The sequence below is a fragment of the Pteropus medius genome, unplaced genomic scaffold (genome assembly GCF_902729225.1).
Source record: "Pteropus medius unplaced genomic scaffold, Ma_sr-lr_union100, whole genome shotgun sequence".
Taxonomy (NCBI): Eukaryota; Metazoa; Chordata; class Mammalia; order Chiroptera; family Pteropodidae; genus Pteropus; species Pteropus medius.
The window spans coordinates 28,727,443-28,747,458 of NW_024354875.1; the positions used below are offsets into that span (position 1 = coordinate 28,727,443).

The 20,016-nt window shown below is 33.7% G+C and overlaps 1 protein-coding gene across 2 annotated transcripts in view; it reads left to right on the forward strand.

Moving 5' to 3' along the window:
* Positions 1-20,016, forward strand: part of XIRP2 (xin actin binding repeat containing 2) — a 248,604-nt gene that overhangs the window by 208,557 nt on the left and 20,031 nt on the right. For both annotated transcript variants that reach the window (XM_039855563.1, XM_039855564.1), the window contains one exon: positions 423-560. In XM_039855563.1, the coding sequence (XP_039711497.1) occupies positions 423-560 (138 nt within the window). The remainder of the gene's footprint in view (positions 1-422; positions 561-20,016) is intronic.

Genomic DNA, 20,016 nt, shown 5'->3' on the forward strand with positions numbered 1-20,016 from the left:
ATTTAAATACATTTTGGAATGAATCAAATGTTTTTAATATTCTTAATAATGTGTTGCCTATATAGACATTTTAGACTTTAATAAAAACCTTATTGTGAGTTAAAATTGAATCCATTATTTTAATTTTTACAGTCTGTGTATTATTAGAGAAATATATTCTAATAGGTCTAATCTCCAGATATCAGAATCTGAGATAAAGAAAATTAATATTTTGAAGATTTGTCTAACTTCTATCAAAAACTGATAAATGAAAAAACTACATGAAGAGATTATCTTTATTGTTTTCCGAAATAATTGTGTATATTAATGTCTATTTAATATATCACCCATCAATAATTGAATTGTCAACTATTAAAATAGAGTAAGAATCCTATCCTGTGTAGATATAAAGCTGAATATTCCTTTTTCTTAAATCAACCTAGATTATGGAGGAATCAGAAACGTGCACAGTACCTGGTGGTTTGGCCAGAGTGAAGAAACAATTTGAAAAGGACAAAATTGCTTCTTCCTGTAATACCTTTTCTCAGTACCAGTACCAGCACCAGAACAGATCTGAGCAGGTAATACTACTATAGTTTATGGATAAATCATGTATAGTCAAAATGCTTTAATTTCAGTGCCGATGTTGGACTGTCTCTTTAGTAGCACATTTATTTTCATTACTCGTTAACAAAAATGGTAAATTTTAAATGTTTTAGAAAGCCATTTTTAAAGCATATCAATGTATTGATTTACTTAGAGCATTTTGCCACATTTCTTGGGAACCATGCTGGAATATTTTTCCTCTTCGTATCTAATGTTTGAAATATAAATAAAAATTAAATAGCCTCGGTTAGGCAACAGGTAAATAGAAATGTTGACAACAGTGATTATATTGAGCCTCTGCTTCTAAATGATAATTCATGGTAAACTATTGCTGATTGTTGGCATAGATTAAATTTGAAGCATTATTCAGCTGTTTATTGTGTTGAGTTTTCAGTTTCCTTTAAATATCATTATAAATCGAGTAGTGGAACCCAGATGTTATATAAAACTGTATAATGTAACTTTAAATGTTATCTTACATAAAAGATTTTTTCCCTCATTTCTTTCTTCTATTATCGTATGTCACCAAATATTGCCATGGGATATAATGATTTTTGAATATGAGTAATCTAAGTAATAAAACTCATTAGACTGAACTTGGCTCTTTGAAAAATAGCAATTGCACTGTAAGCAGCTGCACTTTGGTCCATGTTTTCCATGAGGATGAAAGTAAAGGAGATGTCTGAAATTTTGTACTGGGAAATAAACATGGGGTTTTTGTTTTGTTTTGTTTTGTTTTGTTTTGTTTTGTTTTGTTTTGTTTAGAAATCCCTAAGATTTTTAGAGTTGCCTAAGTTTTAAAAAATAAGACAGTTGGGTGTGTACAGTAGGCAGGGGGAATATGTCAGATAGAATGATTAAAAAATAGATATGTGAAATAACATTTGTTTTCTTTATCTGGCTTTGTCTGAAAAATAAAAATGTGCAGTATAGGTAGCTTAATAAATTAATGTAAGATTGCTTTTAATTTTACCTAAGGGAAACATAATGTAAATAAGAAATCAATATTGGATATTCTTGTGATCTAATATATAGCTTTTGCAACATAGGAGTCTTTAAGTGAGTCATAGTGCATTTACTTGAAATTGGTCAATAATACGAAATAGTGTTATCAATAATTTAAGTAAATTCTACAAGAAGTGTAGGTAACATATGTAAAGATGCTTTATTGTTCAGAGAAGCAGTGAAAGAGTAAGAGCTATGAGATTTGTAGATATGAGTTCACACGCCACCTCTGACACCAGCTGAGTGACACAGGCACAGGGCCACCTTCACAGGTGCATTGCCTAGGCAGTTGCTCAGAGCCCCATTTTTAGAAGGGCCCTGCACCTAGTTTAATGCCCTGCTGTTATCCTCTTGAAATTCTTAATAAATTTTGAATAAAGGATCCCATATTTTCATTTTGCAGCGGGTCTGGCAAATTATGTAGCTATTAATACATAAACCATATTCATAACTGACTCAGGCCTGTTTCTGATGTGTAAGATGGAAAAATTGTTGAGTGTTTTTCTATCTCACAAGGTTGTTATAGAGGTCTAATATAACAAAGAATAATTTCCATGGAAATATTTCATTATACATGAAATTTGGAATCAGGACTCTATTATTACAAAAGACAAAACCCAACCAAAAGTGGCTTAAACCGAAAGGAACATTATAGATTCACAAAAATGCAGTCTTGTGGAAGGGAGGTTTGGTGTAAGCTCCAGTGGTTTACTAGAGCAGCTGGCTTATAGGAACTCTTTGATTTTTTTTTTTTAATGATGTCATGTTAAGAGCCTGAAATCAGCCATAGTGAGAATATTTATGCCAGAGAAATTAGCAAATTTAACAAATCAAGGATTTGTTTATTTCCTTCCTTCCCTCCCTCCTTCTCCCTCTCTGTCACTTTCTTCTTCTCCATCAACTTCTCCCACTTCTTTCCTTCTTTCCTTCCTTCTTTCTTTCCTTCCTTCCTTCTTTTCTCCTTCCTTCCTTCCTTCCTTCCTTCCTTCCTTCCTTCCTTCCTTCCTTCTTCCTTCCTGTCTCCCTACTTCCTCTCCTCCTTTCCTCCCTCCCTCCTTTCCTTCCTTCCTTTCAACCCATTATTAAGTATGTATTATCTTGCCATTGACGTAAAGTTTCAAAGTATGTGCCTAGCATAGTGGCTAGACACTATGAGCCAGATCACTTGGATGTAAGTCCCTGCACTTTCACTTATTAGCTGTGTGACATTAGGCACGTTCCTTAACTTTTCTGTGCCTCAGTTTCCTCAATTATAAAGTCAAGATTATAATAATACCCATTTCATAAGTTTGTTAAAAAGATTAAATTAGTTCTATTTGTAAAGTACTTAATAAAATGGTTGGTCCATTTAAGTACTACACAAGTGTTTGTTTTAAAAAATTAAGTATCACTTTGATCTTATTTCTTCTTTTTAACCTCTCAGCCTCACTTTCTCTGAACTGCCCCCACTGTCACCCAGGTTTCCCCCAAATACTCATAAAAAAATGCAGAGAAAGAGTAAGAACCCTTTTCCTGGAAGTGCCAGGAATAGGCCTTACCACATCTAATTGCTCTAAATGGAACATATATGTTCCCCCTGCACTGCATAGCCGGAGGAGGATGCTGATTGGCTGAGGCCATTGTACCTGTTGACCTAAGTGGAAATTCTCAGCATATGGTTATCAAAGAAGAATAAAAGGATAGTGGGTAAAAATAAAACTAAACAAGCAAACTATATATATATATAAGAGAGAGAGAGAGAGAATTTGCATACCCTAAAATTTGCCCATTTTAAGTGTACAATTCAATGACTATTCAGTATTTACAAAGTTGTGTAGTGTCACCACATACACACACACACATATATACACAATCTCCACAATAAGATGTAGTTGCCATTCTGTGAATATGAAATAATAATGTGTGTGGGAGTAGTAAAAAGCCAACCATACACTAGAAGTCAATATCTGCATGACTATAGTGACCCTTCAGTTTCATTATCTACCTTCGGATGTGCTAATAATACCCAGTAATTCCATGAAGAAAGACTTAACCTAATTCATAATGCAATGCAATATAAATAAAATATGAAGAAAACATATACAAGATAAACTAACAAATACCATTTATTCAACTGTATACTGAAGCCTGTGGGGAAATGAAAGAAAAAAGTCATCCGCACCTTAGAAAATTAATAATGTTCATTTATAATGCTCATTGCAAATTTAAAATACATATGCAATTTGGTAATACAGTAGAAAATGTAGAAAAAACATGTCTTAAATATTAACTTAAACTTATAAAGCTATTGAAAAGTATTCTAAAAATTGCTTCTTTTTTCAGCAGGATTTGAGGATGAGACATTTACTGATAGAAACAGATAGTTAATTCTGCCTTACCTAACCTATTGTCAACTCTGAGTATTTTCAATATCTTGCTTGTTGAAAGTGCTTGAGATTAATCTCTCTGCTAACTCTGCCCCTGGCCAAAAATACATATTTATTTTGTTAACATATAAAATTAATTTGGAAATCAGGTTTAATTAGAGTGAAGGGAAAGAACATTTGTTTTGGATTCCTGACATATTTTATGTCACAATTAGTAATAATTTTATAAGGTGTAATAATAAGTCCAATCTGCTTCTTTCCTTCCTAACGTACTGAAGTCAGATGTTTCAGGGTAATTAGCTGACAATTTGGTAACAGTTTGTCTGGGAGATCAGCAGTGGGCTAAACAAGTTTTGAAAATTAAACTATCTGTGAGGTTACAGATCCCTTATGTTTGCTGATTGATCAGACTATTTAATGCCTATTGAAAAAGAGGTTCTGAAACAGAAATAAATTGCGGTACGTGATGTAGAAACATCAATTTATGCAAGACATTTTAAACTTGGGATAATATTCTATTTATGTATTCTAGACTTGTCTTGCTTTTATGGCTCTACTAGTTTAACATTTAGCAGTATTGCTGCTAGCCTCTGGAATATCTTTATGTAAATTAGAAAAAGCCTCTCTGGACAGTAGGGACCCCTGGATGTGAGAGGCACAGAGAGAGGGGTCAGCTTCTTAAAAGAATGTGTTGGGGAAAATTTATTAGGTGGTTCTGGTAGTTAATACTAACCATTTTTTACATCACCCATTTAGATTCTGTTTTTCAAAACAGTCATTACTGATCCCAGTAGCTATGAACGAATCCCAACCCGGCTTAAAGGATTACAAGCCACCCAGTTTGTGTCCTGTTGATATTTAGGTTAGAAATTTCACATCAGTATTGTTTCTGACTTTGCTTTAAGATTGAGTTCTCAGCATTCCATGTTAGTGAAAATCAGTAGGTCCTTAATGTTAGAAAGAAAGGACCACTTAAGAGGGTTGTTTTCAGTCCAGTCTCCACAAAGACCATTCTGAATAATCCATCCCTCATCCTTACAAGGGTGTCTTGAAATATGCCAGAGAAGATATTAGACTATGTTATTGATGTGTAACTGCCACTGTCTCTTTTCTGAGTTCGTTTTCACTTGCCCATTTAATGGTTTCTGTTGTTGGTTTTTTTTTTTTTTAGATATTCTTCTTTTTTTCCTTTTTCTTTTTTTAACAGCTTTATTGAGATATAATTTGCATACCCTAAAATTTGCCCACTTTAAGTGTACAATGACTTTGTATATTTATAAAGTTGTGTAGTGTCACCACAATAGTTTTAGAACATTTCCATTTCTCCTCAAAATAAACCTTGGACCCATTAGCAGTCTGAGATCTTCATTCTTTGTGCCGTAGTCTCACACCTAGGTTTGGTTTTCATCTTTTCTTGTGAATTTCTTTTTTTATTTTAATCTTTATTTTTCAATTAGAGTTGACATTCAATATTATATTAGTGTCAGGTGTACAGCAGAGTGGTTAGACATGTACATAATTTATGAAGTGAAACACCTGATTAGTCTAATCCCCACCCAACACTATGCATAGTTATTACAATATTATTGACTATATTCCCTATGCTGTACTTCACATCCCCATAACTATTTTGTAACTACCAATTTGTACTTCTTATCTTCACCTTTTTAACCCAGCCCTCCAACACTCTTCCCATCTCAGCCCTCCAACACTCTTCCCATCTGGCAATCACCAGTTTGTCGATTTGTTGTTTGTATCTATGAATCCGTTTCCGTTTTCTTTGTTCATTTATTTTGTTTTTAAGATTCCACATATAAACGAGATCATACAGTATTTGTCTTTCTCTGACTTATTTCTCTTAGCATAATACCCTCTAAGTCCTTCCATGTTGTTGCAAATGGTAGGATTTCATTCTTTTTTATGGCCAGGTAATATTTTACTGCATACACGTACCACTTCTTTTTCATCCAATTGTCTATCGATGGGCACTCAGGCTGCTTCCACATCTTGGCTATTGTAAATAATGCTGCAATGAACATAGGGCTGCTTATGTTCATGTGAATTTCTTCTTCAATTTCCTTCCCTCATATTTATGAAGTACTGAGTAGCTCTTTGCTTATTAATTGTAAAGACAAAGCATCTTCTTTTCTGGAGTTGCTTCCCGCCCCCCGCCACCCCGTCCCCCTCCCTCCGCCTTAAGTAGCTTAAGTAAGGAAAGCACAGGGAGCCCAAAGATTTTTGGAAGTAATCAGTGCAATACAGAGCTTAGGTAATTGCTTTCATGTGAAAATGGTTGCACTGAATCTATGTCAAAAGTCTGATGTGTTCTCAACCTTCACTCCTGCCGCCAAATCTGATATGGACTGCGGGGTGGGGGACCGCAAGACAGTATGTATCTTTCCACATACATCTGCTGTTGTAAAAATCCTAATGTCAATATTAGCACTCTTTAAGATTATTTGGATTTGAAACAATCCCTGGACAATTTTAGGTTGATAGAAATCATTTTTGACAGCTTGTGACAGATATAATCTGACATCTGTGTGTTTTAGACTCTTTAAAGGTGACCCATAATTATTTTCTAGCAAACTAAACATATTTTTATCAGCTAAATGTCCACATGCAAAGCATTTCTCATAAAAGTGATTTAAAACTACCTCTAGCTTTCTGCAAATTCATAATTTTTCAAGATAACAAACTACTATTAACAGTCCCAACTTAACCTAGATCTCTATCAACACATAAGATTATGACCAAAAGCATGTCTTGATTTGTCTTTTAATTGTGCACACTAATTCAAATGACTATTACAACTTAAAGTAACCTCACTCAAAACGAGGTAGTTTAGAGAAATGGTTAGACTTTCTTGCTCCAGGGTCAGACATCTCAGGTTAGAATCCCCTGAGGTAGCTACCTAATCTCTTCTGCAAAATGAGGTTGAAGTATCAGGTGTGTTTTAAGAACAATATAGGATGGTCCATTTAAAACTCTTACTGTAATACCTGGCATATATGAATTGTTCAATAAACCGTAGCTATTCTCATCAGCAATATTGCCACTATAGCTGAGAAACCATAATCAAGTGGTAATTACTCTCAAAGGAGAATATGATTCATAAACATTCTATGTACATGTAAAAAGACAAAGAAGGATAATGTCATCCTGCACGACACACCTTAGCTTTCTTTTCATTTCTTTGGCCTTGGGAGACAGAATCCATTCCCCAGGAGCTCATTAGGTAATTAAAGATTAATTTAAAATGAACATGCTTGTCTACGCTTTGGACATATCCTGCTCTGGAGTAATCAGTAACTTTAGTGCATATTTGAAAAATTGTAATAGCAGATCTTCTTTTGAGGAAAAGTGCTTAACCCCAACTCTAGGAAATGACAAGATGAGGAGACCGTCTTGGAAGGAGAAGGAGAATAGGCATAAATATGCTTTGTGCAAGTATGCTATAACTCTGGGATGCCATTATGAATCAAAGTTTGTTTTTAAGTGGGAGCAAATGAATAACATAGCATTTGCTTTCAGAGACTGCTCTATTCACAGTATTGTGACAAGATGTACTGAGAGCAAAATAATATAATTAATATATGAATTGAATCAGGCAGGATAGAAAAGGCTAGGCTGCTTGAATAAATGAGGAAAAGAGGAAGAATTGAGGGAATATTGATTTTTTTTTTTTCTGCAGTTTCTGCGAGTGTTGTGGTTTCTCAGCATGTTTTAGCTGATGAATAGAAGGGAAAGAAAAATATCTGTGAGGAATTGAAAGTACCTCATAACATTTTCTGGTTTGTGCAGTTGAAATAATGAAGATAAATATATTTCTACAATTGTCTTAATGAAATATAGTGAGTGTGTTTTTATAACATACAATGTCAATATGTACAAATACTTATAAATAAGGCTCCCTATTTGCCAGAGAACTGTTTATTTTCCTTTGACACAGTCCAGGGAGTCACCCTGACCTTTCTCCAGATAGGAGGATGGATACACTTAAATGTTACACAGGCCAGTTGATCACAACAGGATACCAGTGGGTGTGACCTTGATCTTGGGGGAAATACAAACTAGAAATGACAAAAGCCTTGTCCTCAAAAGGCTCCCAAGTAGGGCTAATACGTAGACTAGACTTAACAGTCATACTCCATTAAAAATTAAAACCCTAACAAATCTTTCACCTCTTTCCTTTCCGAATCCAGAACCATTAAGCTGTTTATCTTCTGCAACTGTTTCTCAGTGCCCTACCCTGAGTAGACATTGGTGATGGAAAGAACACAATATAAGACTAACTTTTAAATGCTCCAAATCAGGAAACCAACTGCTAAATAAATTAAATAACAAAGCAATGGCCTCAACCAGTTAAGATCTATAATCCACTTGAGGCCAGACCTATACAAGCTGTTTATACAGAATTCAGTTGACTGGTATTATCTATTAACCAAAACATCCCAGTTCCTGACTTTGCCATCTAGTAGGCCAGGTTTGCTCTACACTCATAACTCAATTTTCCTTTCAATTCAGCAAGAAGTGGTAATGCAAACTCTGATCCAATTGTGGGTTTGTAGATGCATATTTCATGAACTGATTTTTTTCCCCTCTACTCTTGCATTCAAAACTCTCTGTTATGCTCATGATTACCCATTTAATTACTGATTTTCACACCTGCGTCCTGGCCGCTGCTGCCTTGCTACTTTGCAGCTGGTGACTTCCTACTACTCTATCTCCATCTGTGTCTCTTCTCTTCCTACCCCTGTCTACCTTCCCATAGCTCTGTAGGTAGATCATAATGGAATCCCATGCTTTTTTTCTTCAGAAATCAAATAATATAGAATTGTATTTTGCGAAAAATTCCTTGCTCAAGTTGTGAAACTAATGAACTGCATTTAGTACTGCTTGCACTGGTATGAGATAAAACAAAGGCAAAAGCACAAACTGAACAACTTGTCTTTCTCAAGATGAAAGAAGAGAAACTTTCTCTACAAGCCCCAACAAACCACTAATTCTTCTTCTATTTCCATTAAGGTTTGCATGAACCTGGTCTGTCTAGAAATGCACCCCTACTCCCCTTAAAAAGCCCCTATTATGTGCCTCCACCCCAGGATTGGGGGACTGGAATGTAGTGGTAGTGGGTTGCAACGAGTCCTCTGTCTGACAGTTTCTACATCACTCCAGACCTGAAGCAGGACACCTTTTCAGAGTCCCTGACCTCCTACCTTTTTGACTGGATAAGGATTCAGAATCAAATCACTCTCCCTATTAGGCTGAGACATGGAATGTCAGTGGGAGCTCTGGTCACCTGAGTCATCTAAGCCCTTAGTGAAGTAGCCCTCAACTCTGGAAGTGCACAAAAACTCCACAGGCAGCCCAAGTAATTCTGATGTAATTGTTCTGTTATATGATCAGGGATCAGGGAAGTCATAGCTCTCCAGGTGATTCTAATGTTTAACAATGAACATGACAGTGCAAATCTGAGCCAAGATTTGCTTCCCAGAGATGAGCACCTCCCTTTTAATTTCTCATCTGAGACTTGTCAGTTGCCCACTCTATTCCTCTTCACTCTGATAGGAAAGCCCTCTGTTTATATCAATATTTCTCTTGAGATGCCTATTACAGTCAAAGAATAGCACAAGGGGCTGCAGAGAATAGAGGAAGCTAGAGCTTAAACAAATCGTGGTGAATATAATAAGTTTCAATCATCCAAACAACTAATTTACTAGTACCCCAAATCCAATCAACTCCCTTGTTAATGGCAGAAAATATTTAAACCGTGTTTTTGCATGTATACAAAGTTATATTTCAATATTAAAAATAAACTAAATAATAGAATGATATAAACTAAAGAAATACAACAAAATATTAAAAATAAACCAATTAGAATAAAAATAAACTAAAAAAATAATGTATTTTTAGGTTAAACTATACTGATACTCATAATTAATTAAAATCGAGATTTAACTTATAGATTATTGCAGATGTGAATTAAAAAAAACTTTGATTGCACAGAATTATATAATCTATACACCTAATGTCTCTTGAGTTTACACCTTTGATACTTTTATACAAATAATTTTATTTTCTGAAAGGCACAGGACTTAATTATAAAGTGATAAACCTTATTAAATAAAGTAAACATACTCATAGCCCTTTGGTTCTTTACATAACTGAATCAACGCGTGGTCTTCTACCCAGGATACAAGATGTGCACATAAAATGCAATAAGACTGTTTTCTGTGATCTACTGACATCAATCACATTACTTTAGAGCCACATACTATGGCTCTCAACCTCTGCTGTCCCCAAATGAAGTACATGGTAATTGCTAACTGTCCACTGAAATGTGACCATAAAGCTCGGTAGTGGTCCCCTTGCAACTTCCAATTTCAGCTTCTTTCTGCAGAATTGGTTGGTGTATGAGTTCTGCTAATGCATAAAGGGATTCACTCCTGTCCCACCTGTGGGAGCACTGCAGGCCATCCCAGTGCATCATCATAAAGGGAAGCTTTATAATGTGAAGCTTCCCTCACTGTGAAGACATCCTCAAAATGTTTGAGTCTTTTGCAAAAACTGTATCTTCTTGGCGAAATAATGTAGTCCACCCATTGTGTGCATTAAATCTCGATTCCTCTATTTTGCTGTTAACTAAACAAACTAGCCTGGTGACATGGAGGGGTTTAGAAATATTACCATCTGAAGTGTCCCCTGTCACTGTTTCTCAGACAGTCAGAGCATCACTGGGTAGTACAAATACCCATGAGTGAGACTGAATAGCAAGTACAGATTCAAATGCTTTCAAAAAATCTTGAATCGGTGCTTTTCTTTCTACAATTCATCTTACTCGTTCTCCAAAATAGAATTTGTAGGAGCAATGTTTACCCCAGTTATTAGAATACCACAAGCACAGCTTTTTTGTCATAATGGTATTGTGGGTTTCCTGTTTCTATAAACCTTTTCTTATAGAACTCACTTTCAATTTCATTGCAGAAGACAAATGTACTTACAGATACACCCTTCACACCTTTAAAGTAAAATGAATTGAGATTGCTTTAGGACAAAAGGAATGGCATTGTCCTTATCTCAGGGCCCAGAATTATTGAGAGAGTATCACCTGGATCCTTTCCCCCAAAAATACAAAATTACAGCACAGAGTTTTATGTTCTCAGTGCTCGAACAGATGATCTCAAAGAGTATTTCATGTTGATAAAGATGTAAAACACGGATATTTTTTAACATAATGGAATGTCTGTGTTCTTTCATGGGAGGGAGTGGACATTTAGAGAAAGTTGGAATAGAAGAAATACATTCGTATAGCCCCTTCTTCAATAAGAAGTCTCATATTAATTAAAAAATATAAATGTGCTCTTTGCATAATTGTACTTAAAAGAATTCTCAAGTTTATTGACAATATGTTATACTAACTAAATTTATTTTTAAATTGTTAGAATGGCAAGCTACAGAATTTTAAGTTCTTAGATTTTGCTAGTTTTTGAGGAGCAAGGAAAATTATGATGAAAGAAACCATTAACATTACAGAATCATTATGTTTGTAGAACTTACTAAAATCTGCAAAATGTGTTTTTCCACATACTTACTTTTATGAAAATGGGTGTTTTCTGTAAGCATTTGACATAAGAAGATATTATTAGCTCTTTCTGCTTCTTTCGGGTCTGGCATTTCTTAAACCCATCCTCATGGGTCTTTGAAAATTATTAAATTAAGTCAAGCTTGTCTGTTCTTTTGTATGTTCACATATTTATTAGTTTGCATAATTACAAATGAATTATGATGTTTAAAAAATGGAAAAACACAAGGCTTGAGAAAAAGAAGAGACATTAAGAGATCCTGTCTTTAGAACCACGCTATTACAGAGATATTATTCAGGAAATTATTTCAGTTTTTTCCAGCTTCTATGCAAATCTCAACATCACAGAACATGAAATAAGATTACATCTTTTTCTAATGGCCTTTTCTTGTGCATGTTCTTTATTCCTCTCTGTCCTGATTGACCTATGCAGGCATGGTAAGGAGCAAGTTATTGTTCATCTCTTTAGGAAACAGTGGATGCTAATTCATTTCCAACCCTTTCAGGACAGGACACATTATATACCAGCTACTAGATTGGTACCAAAAGGAGGAGCCAAGCACTCAATCCATTTTCTTTATCCTTGGATAAATACAAAGGCCTTCTAAAGACATCATCCTGCTATGGCATTTGAAATTCATTTATTTTCTTCAGAAGACAAATTAAAATAATCAAATGCTACAATTCATTGTATTCCACAGTGTTCAGAAATATTCGGGAAGAGTTTTGGGGACTTCGATAAAGTCCGTTTTAGGCTAGAGTTCAGTTTGCAAGCCTATCATAAGCATTTGTACCACTATTCCAAAAATATCAGCAAAGTCCTCCTTTAATTGCTGATATTGATATTTCTATTTGTTGAATCTTTGTACTTGATGACCAATGTTATATTGATAAAAAAGATGTTTCACTGAATCACCAGCCCTAAAAGAAAGAAAGCAAACTATGTGGTTACCTGATGCAGTAGTGAAAATATATTATGGTGAAAGACCCAGTGACCTTGAAAGAATTAACACACAATAAAAATTACTGCACATGATTATTAATTTTTGATTCTTTGATGGCATTTCAGAACTGTGCAGCTCTACAGTATAAAATTTAGCTATTTGAAGATAATGGCCCTCCTTTCTTGTCACTACTTTATTTTAGTTATTTTTAACTAAATTTATTGGGATAGCATTGGTTATATAAGTTTCAGGGGTACAATTTTATAATACAGCATCTGTATATTTCATTGTGTGCTCACCACCTAAGGCCTAGTCACCTCCCATCATCACATATTTGATCCTCTTTACCCGCTTCATCCTGTCCTCACAACCTCCACCTGCCCTGCCCCTTTCCCTCTGATAACCAAAATACAGCTGACTTTGTCCATGAGTTACACTCCACACCCTGGCCAACAAATGCCCCTTTAACAAATTACCTTTCCTGCTTAAATTGGTCAGAATGACGCTTGAAATTGGAATAGTAGATTCAATCCCTGTGAACTAACTGTTCACTAAATATTAGTCCATGAGAGATGAACAATAGAAGAACTGGATGGGTGATCAAAAAACCACATTCTAATCATGTCTCTGTAGACTATTTCCATGTCTTAGGGACCAGAATGATTTGGAAGAGTCAGAATATGCATAGGCACCTTTTTACTTATCTCTCTGAATACCCTTCTACCCAAAATTCGCTACTCCTCTGGTTGGAAAAAAATGTATATATTAGAACCTGCTACATTTTTAGTTTCTAGGCTTAATTCTATAGTGAAAAATTCATGATAAAATTTGCTGACGTAGCCATAGACAATCTACTTTTATTCAATCTTTTTATTTTTTCTTTTCTTCTTTTTTTGGGGGTGGGGAGCTTGTTTACTATGTGTCCTGAGTTGCTTGGAATACACTGACACAAAGTAAGTGTGCAATGAATATTTGTTAATTGAAGATGGCAAATACTAATGTAGCTCTTATGAACTAGGTGTTCACATATATTAAATTACTTCCTCTTTACAATAACCTCCTGATATAGTATGATTATTACTGTTTTGTACTAAAAATGTACACAGGGAATGTCTAAGTAACTTCCAAAGAAATTAAACAAACGCAATCTTAATGAGGAGGGCTGACTCTAGAGTCTGTGGCCTTGGTTTTTTGTTTTTGTTTTTTTAATTGAACTGATGGTCATTAAGCATCCACCACGTGTCAAGTATAAAAGATTCCATGATGAGTATGATATTTTTCCCTCAAAGAACTCACTCTATCAGAGAGACAGACATATAACAAATAACAAATAATTACAACTGCAATATGGTAGGTTCTGTGATGGAAAGTATAAATGAAATTGGGACACAAGGAGGTTGTGATAAACTTTACTCTGGATAAAAATTGTCAAGGAAGACATCTGAAGGCAAACAGAGAATGCTTCAGCTGGAACTTGAAATACTTTTTCACGTATGTAAAATTAGTTTATAGACAAAAGAAACAACTTAATGCAAAATTTTAAATAGCATGATATATTTGTGAATGTAGCGAGGCATAGAGCTGGAGATGTAGGCAAAAGCCAAATAACAGAGAATATTTTATGTTATGTTAAAATTTTTAAATTTATTCTAAGGTAATCAAGAATAATTGAAAAAACTTGTACAGGGGAATAATATGAATAGACATACATTTAACAAAGATTTTTATGGTTGTATAGGATTGACGTAAAGGGAGTCCAGTTTAGGTAAAAGAATATATGTTAGGAGACTACTGAAATATTGGATTAAATATAGGAGGACATAAATGGGTCAGAAGTTCTAGAGTAGAGAGGGTATTGACTCAGGAGACAAAGATAGAATTGGCAGGGCTTATAAATCAATAGAATATTGGTGAGGGAGTGGTAGTAACGAGGTATAATAATTCTGTTTCCCTATTTTGGTTTGCATTAATTAACATAAAATATGTTACCTCTGTTTTCTTTTTCTCTCAAATATTTTTATTTTTTTGGCAAGCTTTGTATTTGCAATTTCACTGCTCCTTGAGATTTTATTGTACTGTTATATTTATTTTTATCTCTGTGCTTCTTTGATTTTAAGGTGCTTTATGTCTATGTTAGATTGAAATATTGTGGATATATATATGTATTTTTTAACATATATCTACATAAAGTTTCTAGAAGGCATCCTTTACTGCAAATTGAATGTTTTTATATATTCTGCTTTTTTAGTTTGTCAAATAAATATTATGTATATAACTAATATGTTTGATGGCCCAGTTGAGAGTGCATCTTTTATATGTTATTTTTATTCATCTTCAGTATTTTTGGACACTGAGATATGACTCCATAAATAGTACTTTTCGGAAAGAAGAGAACAGAATTCTAAGAGTTAAAGCTGGCACTGCTTATTCAGAAACCTCTTATTTTGAAGCCAAATATTTCTACTTTTAAATTAAGTATTTTTTAAATACTAGGTTTTGTTCTTTACATTTAAATATAACCAAAACATAATCGTTTTGAGTCAAGAAAAAGTTGAAATGTATTAAATGATAAATAACACTTCTCTCAAAATTTTATGCAATAGTTTGATTAGCACCATGAAGATCTATTTATTAAAAAGCTATTTAAAAATATATTTTCCTATTTTGAAAGGTTTTTTTTTTTTTTTTACCTTTGTGTAGGTATTTGTTACCTTGCATGTATTTTGGTTTATTGGTACACGTTTCTCCTGTGTCTGGTGATGCCAACTACTCTTTATAGCATCACAGCACTGCCCATATTCTTTCATGGATGTTCTGAATACTTGGAATTTTATCAAGAGGCCTCTTTCTGAGTACACTTTGTAAAGTGATTGACATGTTATTGTTATACACATTAGCTTCAGTAACTCCACCTACTAATTATGAATTATCCAGGATCAAAGATTGTCAGCCAAAATACCAAAAACTAAAACCCTAGAATTATGTGAAAAAAATTTTGAATCTCAATTTTTAAACTAAATTTTTATAAAATCATAATTTTTTTACATTCCTAGGGGAAAAAAAAAAAAACAATGTGACTACTTGCTCATGCATTCATTCCTTTATATTTTGTCTACCAGAATCTAAATATTGGGATTTGAGGATGCAGGGGTTCAGTTAAAGGATAGTTTCATATTGTTAAATAATGACTACAAAATGTAATAGGTAGATAATAGAGGTGTGTAGTAACAGTACTGGAATACAAAAAAAAAAAAGTAACAGGAATAAATAACTTTGTCTAGAAAAGTTGAGAAAGGTTTCAAAGAGAAAGTAATATTTGAGCCAAGACTTCAGAAGTGCGTAAGTGACTGTGGAAAACCCTTAACCAAAAGCTCAAATCCCTGGAATATCAAATTTCCTGCTGTAAATTTTAAAGTAAATTTTTTAAAAAATAGAGAAAACTCAGAGCAAAAGAAAATATGTTTATATTTGAATATATTCAAATTTAGACAAACACAATAAATCAGCCACAAATTTTTATGCTCATCACTTAAAAGAAAGAACTGATTATTCTTTCAAACTTTGAATCCATTGACTTTTTTGCTAACAAATGGCATGTTTTCAGTATTGTTTATGTCTGTTTGACAAAGATGTAATAACATTAGACATCATAACTCTTTCTAGTTTTATTTAAAATGAGATTAGTGATGGGTAAAATTGCTTAATTACTGGCATTGAGCATAGAATGTTTTTTTCCACTCTACTGAGGCAGTTATTTACTATTCTGCCAATCTTTCATTATATATTTTTTTCTATTGGCTATACTTCTAAGAGTCACAATAATAGTGAATCATCATTTTTAAAAAAAAGTCTGTTCTTTTCTTTCCTTACTCACTATTCTAGAATGAGTTTGGATTTTTATTGGTAGAAATGTACAATGTTTTTTCCTTTAATGATATTAACAATAGCTTGTTGGGTAGTCTGAATGTCAACTCTTTCCTGTGCTGTAAATATTTCCTTAGAAGAAGTATATATCAGGGATATATTTTTGTAATAAACTTGGCTAATATATGAGCTGATGCCAGATTGGTATGAGCTATACAAACACCATAATATTGTTTTGCAAGTGTGCAATGTTTTTTCCTTTAGATTCTAAAATTAGAGCACATATGTCATCTTTTTTTTCTTTTTAATGGATGAATGAGATTAATGAACTAAGTTTAACTGCGATTTAGTGACTTATCCAAGAATATGACATACCTAGTGGAGGAGGCAATTAATACTAATCCCCTATTTCTGACTCCTGGTTAATTCGCCTGTGAAAAGAACAGCATTTTGTCTCTTGCAGCATTATCTATACATTTTAATTCAATTTTAGGGAACCAATTTCATGAATTGTTTTGTGTGAATTTATATATGGTGTTCTGGCCATAATTCTTTATTACATTTTATTTGTGTAATTTAATTTCTTCCTGAGCATTGCGATGGTCCATCCTTTTACCTAACTCTATAGATATCAGCAATTGGGAAGAATAAAAGTCAGATTTAAAATCCAAACTAAACTAGTTGTAAAATATAAAATGGTAAATGATGGAAAGAAAACCTTGGAATATTTTAAGATAGATTTTATATAAATTACACTAGACAGGGGGCATTAAATTGATGTGTTGAAACTAACAGCAATTACAGTTCTATTTAGTAATAGCACATAAGTGCTAAAGTAGAATCTCACAACTCTAAATTTATATACCTTTATACTGTTTATGTTGTGTCATCTCTTACAAGAAAATATATTTAGAGATGATAGACACAGATTGTTTTTACTCACATAGATACACAGTAAGTATAAAATGTTTGCCCCAGAAAATGATAATTTTTAAAATGTATCCAAAATTTGTCGACTGATTTTCTACTCCCAGTATTTTACCTTGTCTTTCTCAACACATAGCTTCACAACACTAACTGTATTATTTCAGCCTAATTATTAGCAACAAATATCAGAAACTAAAATTTCTATTGGTTCCAGGCAGGTTTTTAAAAAAATGTCAACTTGGTCTTAAATATTAGTGAGGTACAGCAACGGTGAATACCTGAAAAGTACGTGTCCCAACTAAAAATGTTGGCCACTGATTTGTTCAGCAAGCCACCACTATTTTGGAATGTGAACCCAGTGCTGCCAGATCTTCAAAGTTTTCAAAAGCAGATGGAAATATTGATTTTTGTAGGTGTTAACCAATTCAAAGCTTTGAAAACACTGAATGGGCCAAATAAGCATGTCTCTGGGGCACAGCTTGTCCCACGGGCCTCTAGGTACAGATGTGATTCTATAGTAATGATCATGGTGCCCTTCAGTAAAAATCTGGTCAGGTTCCCTTTCTCCTTTGCTCTTTCACTGTCTGTTTAATCAGTACTTCCTATTTCTCAGTGTGTCATAAAAAAGCCATGGAATAGTCCCATCATATCCCTAGAGATGAAAAGCCTTGTAATATTTGTAAACAGTTGTCACGCAGAGAGTTGATGTTTATGCCCATGCGTTTCTTTCATCTACAGTCTTCAATGATTGTTATTGCTCCCTCCAGCTTAATGTTATTGATGTCCTTAAATAAAACTTGATTATGCAAAGCTTCTATTATACAGAATTCTGATTCTTTGAATTGAAAGCAAAAAATATGGTTTATTTATTTTCTATGCTCCCTCTTCAGAAAGTAAAGTATGTATTTTGTTCATTGTTCTATCCTCAGTTTTAGGATGTTCCCTGGCCAATAGAAGGTTGAATGAAATTAATTTATTAACGGAAATTTGTTATTTTGGTCATTTATTCATTAAGTAAAATTCTCCTTAGCACTAACTATATGTCGAGAACATTATTAAATATCATTTGATATATGTGGATCATTAACTTGGGCTAGAAAACCATTCTGCTTAGGAAAAAAATTACTCTGGTCTTCAATGTAATGAGATATAATCTATATTTTTTTTTCAGCTTTATTGGGTTATAATTGATAAGATTTTAAAGATATTTGAAGTGTACACTATGATGATTTGACATACCTATACATGTGAAAGGATTCCTCCCATCTAGTTAATTAACACTTCCAATTAAATATAATCTACAATTTAAAGTGTGAACCTACATTCTGCCCTCAATTCTCTATAGAACTTTTAGGAGGGTATCAACTTTCTTTCTTAATTCTCTTTCCTAGAAAAGTGTACTAAATCAGATCATACAATATATCTCTAACTAAGTGTCTGACTGCCAGTTGGTTAATCAGAATGTCAACCCTTATACCAAATACCTTGGGGGAAAAAAAGCCATACACTACAAGTTCACTAGACCCGCCCCCCCCACCCTGAAAAAAAATCACAAGTCAAAATCTCATGGATTAATTTTAAACTTATTCTTGGTCTAAAGGATTAGAATTTGATAGTGTAAAACTACTTAACTTCATGTAAAAAAAAAAATGAAACAAAACCTTAGTGTTCCTATTTAAGTAATAGTAATAATGCACCATTGTTTACTTGACTATTCCCTACTAAGATAACTTTTTAAAAATCATATTTGTTATAGTATTTGTTAGTCAGTAGATATCAAGATAAAAATGACCTCCCAACTTCAAACAATTTCAAATACATGTGTTCTTGGAAAGTAATCTGTCCATATCCTTATTTTTTGATGTTAAGATTTTTAGCAGTATACCAATTGCTTCATCATATCAATCGATCATATACTTGTGTCAGATCACATTCTGTAGTAACAGTAGGAATAGATCAACAAAATTAAGAACTTCGAGCTTCCAACTAGGCTTGAGTCACCTGTGCTAACTTAACCAAAATCGGAAGTATCCTTACCTATGAAGAGGGATACACACTAGCATAATACGATCTGTTTATGTGAGTTATATTTAATGGTTACATCCTTTAATTGAACTCTAGACATGTCATTAAGCTAGCTGGCCAACTTGAAGACTGACATGTTTTTCTGTAACAGGAAAATTTAGCTTAAAAACAACAAATAGTTTCTTTTTCATCAAGAATTTACATTTTCTTTTTGAAGTTCATATTTCTCATATTGGGTACAAGATTCATCATTAACATTTGTTGCTAACTAAGGGTAGTAGGCAGAATAAGGGCTCCCAAAGTTATCTATGCCCTAATGCCCAGAATTTGTGACTATGTTAAATTACATGGCGATAGAGAATTAAAATTGCAAATGAAATTAGGGCTGCTGAAAGATAATTCTGGATTATCCAGATGGTCCAATGTAAGTGCAAGGTTATAAATGGGAGAGGGGATAAGAAACAAGATTCAGAGAGACGGCAGTGTGAGAAACTCTCAGCCTGATAGAGGAGGTGGCCCATAAACCAAGGAAGATGAGTGGTTTCTAGAACTGCAAGGCAAGGGAATGGATTCTCCCCTAGAGCTGCAGAAAGGAAAGCACCTTTGTGAAATCTGCCAATGCCTGATGAGACTCATTTAGGGCTCTGACCTATAGAAATGTAGATATTAAATTTGTGTAGTTTAAAGTCACTGAGTTTATGGCAATTTGTTACAG